General features: G+C 40.6%; 2 protein-coding genes across 5 annotated transcripts; both read right to left on the minus strand.

The window, feature by feature from the left end:
• Positions 1-1,233: 1,233 nt before the first annotated feature.
• Positions 1,234-8,397, minus strand: ikzf4 (IKAROS family zinc finger 4). Of its 3 annotated transcripts, none has more exons than XM_035957215.2 (8): positions 8,011-8,397; positions 6,506-6,560; positions 6,300-6,407; positions 5,864-6,190; positions 5,589-5,756; positions 4,539-4,691; positions 4,258-4,389; positions 1,234-3,991 (listed from the first exon to the last, which is right to left on the minus strand). In XM_035957215.2, the coding sequence occupies exons 2-8, from the start codon at positions 6,543-6,545 to the stop codon at positions 3,171-3,173; spliced, it is 1,749 nt and encodes a 582-aa protein (XP_035813108.1). In that variant the 5' UTR covers positions 6,546-6,560; positions 8,011-8,397; the 3' UTR covers positions 1,234-3,170. The 3 variants fall into 3 exon arrangements, with proteins under 3 accessions (XP_035813108.1, XP_035813106.1, XP_035813105.1); XM_035957213.2 differs by having other exon boundaries at positions 5,888-6,190; positions 7,427-8,397; XM_035957212.2 differs by having other exon boundaries at positions 7,427-8,397.
• Positions 8,398-8,531: 134 nt separating this feature from the next.
• Positions 8,532-11,660, minus strand: dnajc22 (DnaJ (Hsp40) homolog, subfamily C, member 22). Of its 2 annotated transcripts, none has more exons than XM_023290179.3 (4): positions 11,523-11,660; positions 10,263-10,872; positions 9,867-10,159; positions 8,532-9,732 (listed from the first exon to the last, which is right to left on the minus strand). In XM_023290179.3, the coding sequence occupies exons 2-4, from the start codon at positions 10,810-10,812 to the stop codon at positions 9,556-9,558; spliced, it is 1,020 nt and encodes a 339-aa protein (XP_023145947.1). In that variant the 5' UTR covers positions 10,813-10,872; positions 11,523-11,660; the 3' UTR covers positions 8,532-9,555. The 2 variants fall into 2 exon arrangements, with proteins under 2 accessions (XP_023145947.1, XP_023145948.1); XM_023290180.3 differs by having other exon boundaries at positions 11,527-11,634.
• Between the last annotated feature and the right edge of the window lie 1,321 nt (positions 11,661-12,981).

The raw sequence follows: 12,981 nt of genomic DNA on the forward strand, positions 1-12,981 counted from the left end.
AAGTGTAGCGTTTGTATGTGTTTATGTACTTTGTGCACCTGGAATGTGTATGTAGGAACAGTGAAGACAGATGTGTCGCTTCAGAAGACAGAAAAGGTCAAAACTAACCTGCAACCAGTGGAACAAAGGTATGTCATGTGGGCCAAAAGGTCACATGAGAACAAAGCAGTAAAGCTTCAGGTTAGGCCTATTTATATATAACACTATTTGAAATATGTTTCTCAGAAAAAATACACAGCCTACCTGAAAGTCTGAGCACTCTGGAAAAACATTAAATGCCATTTTAGATTTATCACAGTTACATACTTACGTATTTATGTGAGGCTTGTGTGCTTTTCTAAATCACTCAACTGATTTAAAAATTGCAAAATTATGTTTATAAAGATTTTTTTTAAAACGAGACAAGGAGTTTTATAGCTTTTTACACAGACATATTATAGATAACTGATCAGCATCTCTCTACTATTCTTTACACTCTACAATAAACTTTTTTTTTTTAAAGACTAGAATTTTAAGGATAAAAATGATAATCAAAGATTATGGCCACAAACTGAAGAGCTGCTCGCCCCATGTACATTTATAATTATAGCCAATTTTTTTTTTTTTTTTTACAGCCACTCAATTAAGCTATATCATTAATTTTCCTTACTGTGGCAGACCTCGAAGTTATTACTGTTAGGCCAAAATGTGAAAATTATGTGTGTTATGTGCAGCAGATACTTAAAGCTCAAAGGGTAGGACTGAATATTCTGAATATTTACAATAACGGGTGTTTTCTTTAGTCTCCCAGGGTTCTTATATGCGGGTAGAAATATAATAAACCTTTTTCTAATTGCTACCTGGAATACCACACAGATTACAGGCAGTAATGTCAAATATTTAGATTCTAAAATGTGACTTGGACTGATAGACATAGCGTTAGATAACATAACGATAGATGTGAAAGCATTATTTTTACTCAAATGTAAGTCTATGATCTTGCAGGTTCTTGGCAGTGGTGAGCACAGTTAAAGGAATAGTGATGGATCAGTGTATCTATACAGTAATGTCCCTCAAGTCCTTGCGAAGCTTTTATGTATTTTTGTGAAATATTATACTTATAAACATCTCAACTCTGGTCTTTATGTGTTTGTATTGGCACTAAGGAGAAAGTGAGACAGTCTTAATGTACTTAGTGTGATAAATAAGCACAGCGGAATGATTCGGATGCTTTCATAGTCAAACCGGAGAAAATCACTTTTACAATAAATGTAACTTTATTGACAGTAAAAAGTTTTGAGAATATCGAGGGGCACGCATTTGTAACTGCAAGAACATCTCGGAAAGCAACATGACTTTTTTGAAATAATGAGGCAGTTGTACATCTTTAACTTTGAGGTAAAGTGTTTTGTCGTGTTACATCATTCACAAAATATCATATAACATTGAGTCCACACAAGGAGACAAAAACCCATGCCTCATTTTCACTTCTTCAAAGCACTTCACATTTCAAAAATAATTCACAATTCAGGTAAAAGCAGAAAATGACAAGCACACATGCTATATTCCATTCACACACACATTTCTCTACTTATCAAACGAAGTGCATTTTTAGATTACTTTTTTCTCCAACAGTTTCAAGTACATTTTGCCTGCTATTAAAGGAAATCAAGTTAAACTATGAAGCAGCAAACCAACAATAACAAGTAAGAATACTGAGTTTGGTCTCATTCATGTTCCCAATATTAACATTATCAGATAACTCACCATACTGTAGCAATAAGGTATTCGGGTGCTATAAAGAAGCAGGAGGTAACATTTCATGGACTTGAGGAATATGCTGGATAAGATTTGGAATATAGCTGATTAAATACACCAAGGCTGAAACAAACAACACTAAATAGATAATCACAAGTGATAACTGAACAGTTTCAAACTGATTTGTTGTTAATTCATTTTTAAATAATTTCTTAATTCACCTACATCATGGAAATCGTTTAAAATCTCAGCTACAACCGCTGAGTGCAAAACCACAAAAGAATTGTTTTAGGTGGAACTGATATTTAATTCTCAGTCACACATTGCAGCAAACTCGAGTGCAGACCGCGGAACCAGTGCAACGCTGTGGGTGATTCTGTAGAAGGCCGGCTCCGTTAAAAATACACTGGTGTTGCAAATTAGGTGATCATTTATTGTGAGTATTATGCGATTTATCAGTGCAGTAGAACAATCACAGAAAAAAACTTGTAAAGCCATCAAGTGCTTCAGCAAAGATGTTCATATATAAGCAGGGAACCAAAAAGTGCAATCCTGTATAGGTATAGCACCCTGGGCCATCTCAGTCAGGCTCTTAATATACACGACATGGCTCATGGTCTGATCTGCACCAGTACTCTAAGGCTCACTTTAAAATCCAAAAACCTATTTTAGAGTTGAGCCCTGAACTCCCATTTCACCCTCAGGAGCGATTTTAACTTCATTTCCTCCATGATTTTGCTTTGTCCTGAATATTCTCTCTTCTAAGCTGACTTCACACACTGTTAAACCAAGCTGTAAACATTATGTATTCGTACAGCAGCGTACTACTGTAGGAGTTAAGGCAATCCATTTCTGTGCTTCGTCTGTGACAAAAGCTCCTCCCCGCCCCAGAGGCACAAAGCTCTCAGTGCATATTAAGCTTACCTGACACACTACACAAAATACCCTCCTCAGCCACAAAAGCAAAGCTCTTAGTGCACACTAAGCAATAGAATTCGTAAAATGTACATGCCATGCTTTTCTTACTGCATGTGCACATGATCTCCTAAAAGTGCTAACTACTCAAAATCACTTAGGAAAAGATGGCTAGTCAAGATTTTTGAGCACCAGTTCCCCCCCTTGTTTTTTATAGTTAAGAGGAAATCCCCAAAGAAGGCACTTTTGAAGCAAAACTGGTAGTTTTGCCAAATGATTTGATAAAGGAGTGCAATCAATCATAGAATGTAATTTGCCTCCACTAAACTTTAACTGGTGCTGTGAAAAGATTCTTCACTCGCATCTGACTTAGTATAATAAATTTCCTCCTATTAAAATTGCAAATCTTTTACTTATACTAGGGATTTAAAGCAACTGATCTGGTGCAGAACAAACGTGAGCCCACAACTTTTGAGAGCAGCAGTCACCTCTCCTCACATAGCCACTGTTACCTCTCCTCAGCCCACCTGGTGCTCTCCACGGCTGATGTGGGATGAGAACTCGTAGCGGTCCTGGCTGCGGTGGCCGCAGATGTTGCACTCGAATGGCTGGCGGAAGCCATGACAGCCCATGTGGATGGTGAACATGACATGGTCCAGAAAGAGAATCCGGCAGTGCCGGCAGTGGAAGGAGCGCACAGGCCTGCCTTCCCTGTCTACCACCTGCACAGTGTCCCTGGAAGTGAGGGGTGAACCAGGGCTCCTCTTTACTGCAGTGGGGGGCACAGGACATGCCCTGTCCCACTCTGCATCCAAGTCTTTGGCCTGGCTGGGGCTCGAAGTGGGGTGGCTGCGGGGCAGTGTTGGGGTTTGGTAGTGGAGGTGGTGGTTGTTGGAGGTACTTGTCGGGGCTGTAGCCCTTGTGCTCTGCTCTTCTGCTGTGCTCTCTGTGTCTGTGGAATCGGGGCAGCCGTTGGGTGAGGCGGTGTGACTGTGTGCTGAGGGCTGGTCCTCACGGCCTTCACCTGCCTCCCGCCCGGCCTGGCCAAGAGACATTACTGCCAGCCCACCTCCGCTGTGGGCTCGGGGGCCCTGAGGAGTCACATTGCTGTTGATGGAGCCCATAACCGTGCGGAGCTCTGACAGGAAGGCAGGATGGAGCTGAGGCAGTGCAGGCGACTCGTGGTTCTCGCCTTTACCTCTAGCGCAGTGGACATGTGAACCAGCCAGCCCAGCTGAGTCTCCAGCAGACTGAGAGCTCATGAGGTCGCCATCCTTCTCCGAGCCAGAGGACAATTCATAAGGTGCTTCAGGTGGCTCAAGGTGCATGTGCATTTCACCTATGAAAAGGACATAGTAGCGATAAGAAGCAATATAAATGAAGTGTCCCCTGGACTGACGACATCTGCTCCATCTGACAGTTGTCATGGAACAACTTTGTCCCAAAACTGGCACAGCAACATTGACATTTGGCTGACTTACACTGCAGGACAGCTGATGATGTTATTGTAGAAATAAAGCTGAGATATAATATAGAATGTGGGTAATATATATTTCTACACTTACACAAAATTAATAACATAGCTTTCTTTTTAAAGAAACTCACCCAAAAACTTCTGTGGTGTTGACCTCTTACGTTTGGTGATGCTAACAGTCAGTCTGTCCACAAACTGGATTTTTTCATTGGATGGCTGAAGTGCAGGTTTAGTGACCGTCTCCATATTTACTGAGTCCTCACCTACAAAGAAAACCACAGTCTAACATCAATATACTGACAAATGGCATGTTTAAAGACAATAGACTTACTTTATTCAATACATTTGCATTTACAGTGTGTATGGACTATTGTCCATAAAATCAGTGAGTGTGAGTAGTGTGATGTGTTACCTTGTGCAGTCTGTGTGTTGATGGCTGTCTGGTGATCCAGAGTCTTCAGATAACTATGGCAGCGCTCCAGATGTTCCTCTAGTGTGCTCTTTTGTTTGTAGCTGCGACTACAGGAGCTGCACTTGAAAGGCTTTCCGACTGTTGGAGAAGAAACTGCAATCCAGAGAAAAAATATCTTTCTTATTGATTTCTTCTCTGCGAAGATGAATTTTTTTTTAAAGAGGCATATATATTATAATTATGTTATGTATTTAATTGTTGGAGGGGATTTTTAATAAAAATGGAATGGATTTCCCCCTTGATTAGCTATTCCTGAAACTGACCTATGTTGCTTGACAGTGATGAGTGAAAAACGCCTAACCATTGACCGCAACGTTCCACCTTAGTAAGCTGTCGGAAACACTGACGTCATTTCGCTGAAATCCAGCTTGCAGTAATCTTTTCTTCGAAAATGAACCGATGAGACCCGTTGAGATCCACTACTGTACCAAGATTGTATGTGAGCACCTGTTGAATGCTTGCTGAAAAATTGACAGCACTAGCAGGATTTCCTGTTTTTGAAAATGTTAAATGTCATATTTTGTCATGTGTTTTACAGAACATTGTGGTAAATAAGACCTACTTCCTCTGAGCTTCACAGAAGGGGGAAAGGACCATTCTAATGAATCCCCATTTCACTGCTTACCTCTGTTTCACACATTACACTAAACCACAATATAGAGTAGAATTATTTTGTTACACCTACATGCATCAAACACATTTATAAAAAATCTCCTCATAGAATAAGTTTGATGTGTTATTAATATTGTTTTGCACCTAAAGCCCAGATAGCAATCAGTTCTTGGCTGATTTGGGCTCTTAACCACCAGTCTGAGCCGCCACTTTATATGTGTGTGAGCCTCAATGATTCCAGATGTGTGTGTGTGTGGCATCTGACAATTGAGCTGTGTATAAGCTGAAAACACAGGCATATATTGGGCCAGAAGAAACACAAACATGTGGCCCAGTCTTTTGGCAGAATAGGTTTACTGTCTGGGAACTGTGATTTACCGGCATGTGTGCGTAGATGTCCAGCCAGGGCATCTCTCCGGCGGCAAGCATAATTACAAATGGGACATTTGAAAGGCTTCTCTCCTGAATGCAGCTTTATGTGGCGCAACAAGTTCCCCTTCTGGGTGAAGGAAGCGCCACACTGGTTACACTGGAATGGCCGCTCACCTATGAAATACGTAGACGGAGGCAGAATATTTGTGTTAAACTATTACGAGTGCCACTTTCATTTTATGGCATTCAGACTGATAATGCAGGTTGTGCGTAAAATGTACATTGTCTTGTTGGCTTGTTTTCACCTGTGTGGCTACGCTTGTGCACCATCAGCACATTGGGTCCGATGCAGATCATGCCGCACACCTCACACTGGAGCTTCCCATTGGGCAGCCGGATGGGTCCCGGTGAAGCGGAGTTTGGACTGGCCATCTCACTGTAGGCGTTTGCTCTGTCTCTACCAGCCCCTGCGAACTCTGCAGTCCCCTCTTCCATGGGGTCACCTCGGTCATCCTTCCCGCTATCAGACCTCACAGCGTCTTTGTTCTCTGGCTGTGAGGCGCCTGCTGACTCATCATCACTGCACAGCTCTACCTTGATGGAGTTTGCTTTGAAAAGAGATTGAAAGAAGAAACATTTTTACTTTTATACATAATATGAATGAAGTGGTCTACACGGATCATATGGCCACACTGTAGGAAAGCAATGATAACTAACCACTAAGAGAGCGGTGTGGTGACGACTGCTGACTGTTTGGAGATCTCGCAGAAGGGCCCTGCAGCCCGCCATAAAAATCCTGTTCAGTTGATGACTCTCCTCCATTACCTGAAACACAAATATGCCCATGTTATTAAAGTAAATATTAAAGTCTGGAGACAGCACACACAAATGTACAGTAGTTTTCCCTCTATATATGAACTTACCTTGTGCATATGAGCGTCCATTGCAGTCATCAGCATTCATTCTCTCACCAGATGCCTGTGGAAATATAATTTAAAGACAGATTTTAAGTGTTACTCTTTCCCATTTACAACAATAATTCCTAACTAACTTTCCAAATCTCAATCACATGAAAATGGTACATCACACCTGTGATACTAATCATATAATATATGATCAGCAGCTGTTTGTTGCTCCAAAAATAAGGCTAGAAAACAGATTCTCAGGTTTAAGCTTTCAGCTCCAAGCGTCTAATAATAAGTTCACCGCAATAAAGCAATCAAGTAAAGTCCTCTGCTATTTCTGTATCCTGCAGATTCTTCCCCAACGTGGCCAGCAAATGAATATGAGAGGCGCCACATTTATAGAAAGCTAATGGCCAAGAGGGTTGAAGGAGGAGTTTAAACTTTTGGGGGTGTAGATGAAATAGTAACACCTTTAACTATAAGGGCACAAGTATGTGCTCGATTTGAGGCAGTAATCTCAAAAAGATTATATTATATTATATTATATTATATTATATTATATTATATTATATTATATTATATTATATTATATTATATTATATTATATCAGCAAAGCATTTAATGTTAAATTTAACTGAGAGGTTAAGCTTGCATGCATCCAGTTTATTGATTTAGGGTTATTTAGCACTTGTTCCTGTTATTTTGTCCACCCCCTGTTTATTTATAATTATTAATTTACTGCAGGTTACAGTAAACGGTTCTTCCACAGTAAACAAAGTGAGATATGTAGACTCTACACTGACAGCAGACTGCACCGGCGTTGCTGAGTTACAACGTCCTCAGACATAAAGGCGACGACGCTTTCACATTAAATATATATATTTATATATTTAGACAATGATAACGACAAGACACCAAGACGTGGCTTCAAGGCTGCACCTTTTGCTCAAATGGATGACAACAGTGGACACAGGAGACTTTGGAGGGAGCAGGGGGCGGAGACAGCACATCGCAGGGAAAATTAATATCCTGGCATTGGCCGCGCATGGGGAGCAACAGGCGCTGATGCAGCCGGGAGACGCGCCAGTCACACCAGGGCACGGCGATTAAAAAAGGGACGCGCACCAGCGACGACCCTTCGCTCGACAATCCATTCCGCTCCCAGACGGCCGACCGTGCCCCAAAACACACAGATCCTCCAAAAAACTACCATGCCTCTGCATTCGTCCGCGGCTACTTGTTTCAGCTGCTCGCCGCTGGATCTGCTCCCCCCCGTTGTGACACCAAAATCAGCTCACGGACGGTCGAGACGGCGACGAGACGCAATTTGTTGCAAGAGTTGTCCAAATTGTCCGCATGAACGCGGCTGTCATCCAACATCGAGCACGTCAACTGGCCTGGGCTGTACAATGTTTCTCATGAGCCGTTGCTATGGCACCCGACCACACGACAAATGGTATTCAGCCTACCAACTACTCAAAAACATGCCGTACCTCCACATTAATACCGATTGATGGTCTTACCAAGTGCCGCGGCGAAGTCCACAAGCCTCCTCCTTACCTGGCGACCGATCGGTGTTTTCCTTCTTAACTGTCTGGATAGCTGTTTGTTTTCCCAGGCGACGACAGCATCTCCGGGATTTTTTTTTTTTTTTTTTTTTTTTTTTTTTTTTTTTTTACCTGGGAATCCCAAAGAACTTCCGGGCCCATGCTGGGATACAGACTGAATAATTGGACAACAGAGCTGTGGATTCGGTGATTGCCGAATGCATCGATGCATGTCAGTGGCACAAAAAAGACAAAAAAAAAACCCCAACATGTGCTGAAGTTTCTGTAGAAGTATTCAGGTTCAACACAATAACACACGGTATGATTATGCATGTATTTTGGGAAACACCGCTGCAAGCTAAGCATGCCAGGTTTAGGAAAATGTAGGGTGGGAATATATTTTATTTAAAAATGCACATATATTTTGAATATCAATATGATATTTATACAAGAAAGCGTGCTTAAGTGAGCAAATTTAGAGGTGAGTTAAACCATAATGGACTGCAACTTTATTTTATTTACATTTTGATCAGTACAAATGAGTTACTCATGCATATGATTAACTTTTTTCAAAATTTCCTGTTTAGCTGCATGTGGCACACATAGAAACTGTTTTTAATTTTTTAAAACGGTTTGATTATTGCCAGTTAATTCAGAATTGATGACACTAGGACATCATTGACATATAAAGTCCGAACATAACAAACAAAAACAAAACAAATTAAGTCCAATAACCAATCAGCAGAGATATTCGGCTAACACTAGCAAAGAACTCAAGCTAGCTGGCTAGTGCTACAGCAAGCTAATATAGCATTACATTATTAGCTTAACATAAAGTCAGCGAGTTACCCTTTCATACAGATAATGGTGCATTTTTAAAAGCTGGTTTGCTGTTACATTGTTGTATTAGATGATAGAGTACATAATATATCAGAAATTTAGGCAAGAGTATTGAAAATCATGACCACCGTGGGGGGCTTCTTACCCAGTATCAAAGTGGGCATCTTCCTCCAAAAGTCCTTGTCTTATGCTTTCACAGATTACAGCAAACGTATTTCTTATTTTCCCTCATTCAAATTAATGGATACAGCATCTCATATAAACAGTAAAGAAAAGTTTGTATGTGTATGTTTAGATTTTTAAAAACTTATAATCTTACATCAATATACCTTCAATCCCGTCCTTTAGATTTCCGCTAAGAACTAAAATGATTTCAGTACTTTTTAAAGTACGAGTATGAGCAAGGCCACTGTCATCCAAGGAAAGACCTGAAATGACACGTTTTACTGTGATAATTCATCTGTGGCACCACGAGGTGGCAGCAAACTGCCGTTTCACACAAACTGCCAAATAACCAGACATCTGTGAAATGCTGTTTGACAGGTGGAGGTATGTTAATTACAGGTGTTGATACCAGCACAGTACAAGTCCCCTATGAATGTTGTTGTTTAGTGTTGTTGGGACAATATGCGACAACAGCTGCAAAATAATGTAGGCCAATCCTAAAAGACTATAGGGCAGCTATTGGAATCGATGGGGCCTGTGCCAGCGTTGAAGGATGTCGTAAGCTTCATGAATCTTCACAAACATTGCCTCAGCATCCTTGCTGGGGTTGTGGTCTGGATGCCATGTCTTGGCCAGCTCCCTATAGCTTCGAGTTATCTCTTCAAGAGAGGCCTCTGATTTCAAAGCTAAAACCTGCAACATATCAGGATATTCAGGTCATAAATCAAGTCAAGCAGAAAATGCAGAGACTGACATACAGTATAAATGTTGAACTACAACTATTTTATCTTATCACTTACATTTTTCTGAGATATGAGACTATTTACCTGCAGTGCCTCTTTTTCTCTCTCAGTGTACTCTTTGAGTAGTATTTCCAGCACCTTCCTCCAAGCCTCTTCATAGTAGCCTCCTCCAGTTAGGACACACAAGATCCGATACGGCATTAAAAGAATGTACTCCATCACACCTCTGAGCCAAGGCAAAAACCAGAAAATATCCAGCAGTGCTGTTATAGAGTCAGACAGATAGTACAGTGTGGCTGTGGTGTTGTGGAAAATACAGTAACCCAGTGGAGCAGAGAACGCCAGCCAAGCTAGGCCGAGCCTGTAAAGCCGTGGACCTGAATAAAAAGTACACATTTTAGTAAGGCCTTAAAATTCAAAGCGAAGCCAAATTATCATTGGGTCAAAAGGAAATCAGATAATTTTCTCAAATCAGCTCACCTAATTTCTGTGTCTTCCCGGGTGTCTGTGGAGGTTTGAACCTGCGGTTTTGTGCAGCAGTGACGCTCGCAGCCAAGCTTATAGGAAGAGGTGATAAGGTGCTGCCGTAGAATATTGGGGAGGTAATGAGACAAGCGGTCAAAGTTTTTTGGAGATCAGATGTCTGCTGCCCAACACTGGACACCAGATGTACACCTGCACCCACACTTAAAGGCAGAACAATCAAGTAGAAGAAGCTGAGGGAGTTCAGTCCTATCAGAGCCACGGTGCCAAAGTAGATCCCAACACACACCTGTCCGGCAAATCTGACAGGGCCCACAGGAGGAGGAACTGAGGCAGGAGGCCTTTTTCTCTCTTGGTCGGCATCTTGATTGGCCTCACCCACATATGCAGGAATACGTGAGACCTCTCTGACCCAGCCAAACCCAAATCCTCCCAAGGTTAGCATCCACAGCAGAGCATGGCTGTCTCTTCCTAAATACAGATGGTGAAGGCCCAAAGGCCCCCCGACTGCCCATAACACATAGGCTACTATTACACTTTTTACCATCCTGTAGCCTCAGTGGATTAGTCTTTGTATGGGTTAGTATCAATCATCCTTGAGAAGTACCTGCAATGAAGAAACACAAAAATTTAGCCTTACCTTGAAATCTAAATTATGTGGAATTTAGTAAATAATCGTTATTTCTATTCAGTGTTTCTAGTTCATTATATACGGACAGAATTTTAGAATATAATGTTTATTGTCAGTGATATGGGATGTATTTTTCATTAATGCTTTTACTTAAAGAATAGAAAAACACATGACTATTTTATTGGTTTTAAAGTCATGCTTCTTTTGATCACATCTCATTTTTTAATCCCATGTTCTTACATCATTTTCAGAATATTCAACTTCATTTGTTAAATTTCATTTTAAGGCTTTGTTATACTCGATGCTTCCTCTATTATCTGTCAGCTGCTGGTTGACCAGGACACTCAAAGGGATTTTTAATCTCCACGATCCCCTTCCCTGGTTAAATAATGTATTACATAAGAGGGATTTATCTTAGCTCATGATGTGCATTGTCATTTAATTCGACTCATTACGTGATCCATAACGTGGTGCTTTTTAACAGGAATCGTATCAAATATGGCCTTTACAAACAGTCAGATTTCATGATATTAGGTAGTCTCCCAATCTTCTCTACAGACAGAGGATATTTGCTATTTTTATACATTTAATATTTGATTTTGTGCAATAAAGATTCAGTTACTTACTTACTGTACCCATAGCTTCAAATGCTTATCCCAAGAAATCCTTTTCAAAACTTTCCGTAGGTGAAGTTGGTGCATGCAGTTGCAACAGTTGGACTTTGGATCATGACAATGGAATTACACGGCGGCCTCAATACATGATGTACATCGGCATGAGCCCTTGATTATTTGAACTGATAAGATGAGTAAAAAGTTTAAAGGGGACGTTTGAAACAGAAACAGCACACTGGCATTAATGCTTCATGAAACTCTGTAAACCTTTCAAGGAAGCAGAGTGAGTTGCGAATACAGTGATATTTGAGAACCAAAGCTTTAAACCACCAAAAATTAAAGTAAACTAGTGATGGAAGAAGTAGGTTATATACATACAGTATGTATAGAATGGCCACTGTCAGCCTTATATTGCCATATAATACTGGATTATTAAATACATTCATGTGTTAGCAGCATTTCATCTGGTCGTGAAGTTAATTGTAAATATACTATATGGTGTTGGGCAGTACAAGCTAATGCAATATTTCATATATAAATTATAAGTTACAAAAATTAGGCTGTAATTTGCATGTATGTAGAAACAATCTGCTCAATCCTAGAACAATTTAGCTTATTAAAATATATAGCAATCCTTTCTCAATTGTAGAGGAGTATAGAATACAGAGACACAAAATAGAGATAAAGTAAAATATAGAATACTGTACTTAGTTACTATCCCCTCATGACTGATTAAAGCAGCTGTAAAACGACATGTTAAGCCCGAGTTTGAAAGTTTTTAGGCACGTTATAGACATGTATGCGTATTTATTTTCTATTATTCAGAAAAAGCGCATTGCATATTCAGTTGCCAGTTTATTATTAGCTTAAAACTAATGCATCAGTTCTGCAATAAATCCTCTTCATGAAGGGTGTAATGAGGAAGCTGTCTTAGAGAAGTGTTGATTCTACTCATTTCGGAGGCAGTTTGTGTTGCAGCTTATAGTTAGGACTGTCTCAGGTGACCCAGAACCATCCATCAGTAATGCTGCTGCAGGCCTAGACTGCTGGGGGAGTTCCCATGATGCACTGTGTGCGTCTCTTCTACTCACTTTTCTTTTCCTCTCCATGCATTCATTTGCTACCACTGCATGTCATTAACTGTCTGTCTTCTCTCTTCCGTAGTTTGTGTTCTATTTTCTCTGCAGGTATCTCTAGAGCAACATGTTTGTCATCTGAGGTTACAGACCTCACCAACCTCCCCCATACTTACTGTTTTGTTGTTTGTTTCCCTTTGCTATCTTTTTCTTAATTCCCTTTACCCTCACCCTAGCTAGTTGCAGCAGATGGCTGCCTGAGCCTGGTTCCATCTGAAAATTCTTCCTGCTAAAACAGATTTTTCTGTTTCCAACAGTCACCACAGGTGTTTGCTCAAGGAGAATTGTTGGATTTGTCTCTATAATATAATAGTGTAAAGTCTTGTAAGTGCCTT

This window comes from Amphiprion ocellaris, chromosome 8 (assembly GCF_022539595.1).
Source record: "Amphiprion ocellaris isolate individual 3 ecotype Okinawa chromosome 8, ASM2253959v1, whole genome shotgun sequence".
NCBI classification, from domain to species: Eukaryota; Metazoa; Chordata; class Actinopteri; family Pomacentridae; genus Amphiprion; species Amphiprion ocellaris.

Coding starts and splice junctions, on each gene's coding strand:
- dnajc22 (XM_023290179.3), bottom strand. CDS start 10,812: ATGGTAAAAAGTGTAATAGTAGCCTATGTGTTATGGGCAGTCGGGGGG. Junction 10,160..10,262: donor CGGGAAGACACAGAAATTAG/GTGAGCTGATTT, acceptor CTTTTTATTCAG/GTCCACGGCTTTACAGGCTC. Junction 9,733..9,866: donor GAGAAAAAGAGGCACTGCAG/GTAAATAGTCTC, acceptor GATATGTTGCAG/GTTTTAGCTTTGAAATCAGA.
- ikzf4 (XM_035957212.2), bottom strand. CDS start 7,534: ATGCGCGGCCAATGCCAGGATATTAATTTTCCCTGCGATGTGCTGTCT. Junction 6,191..6,299: donor ACCACACCGCTCTCTTAGTG/GTTAGTTATCAT, acceptor CTCTTTTCAAAG/CAAACTCCATCAAGGTAGAG. Junction 4,390..4,538: donor CAACACACAGACTGCACAAG/GTAACACATCAC, acceptor TTTTCTTTGTAG/GTGAGGACTCAGTAAATATG.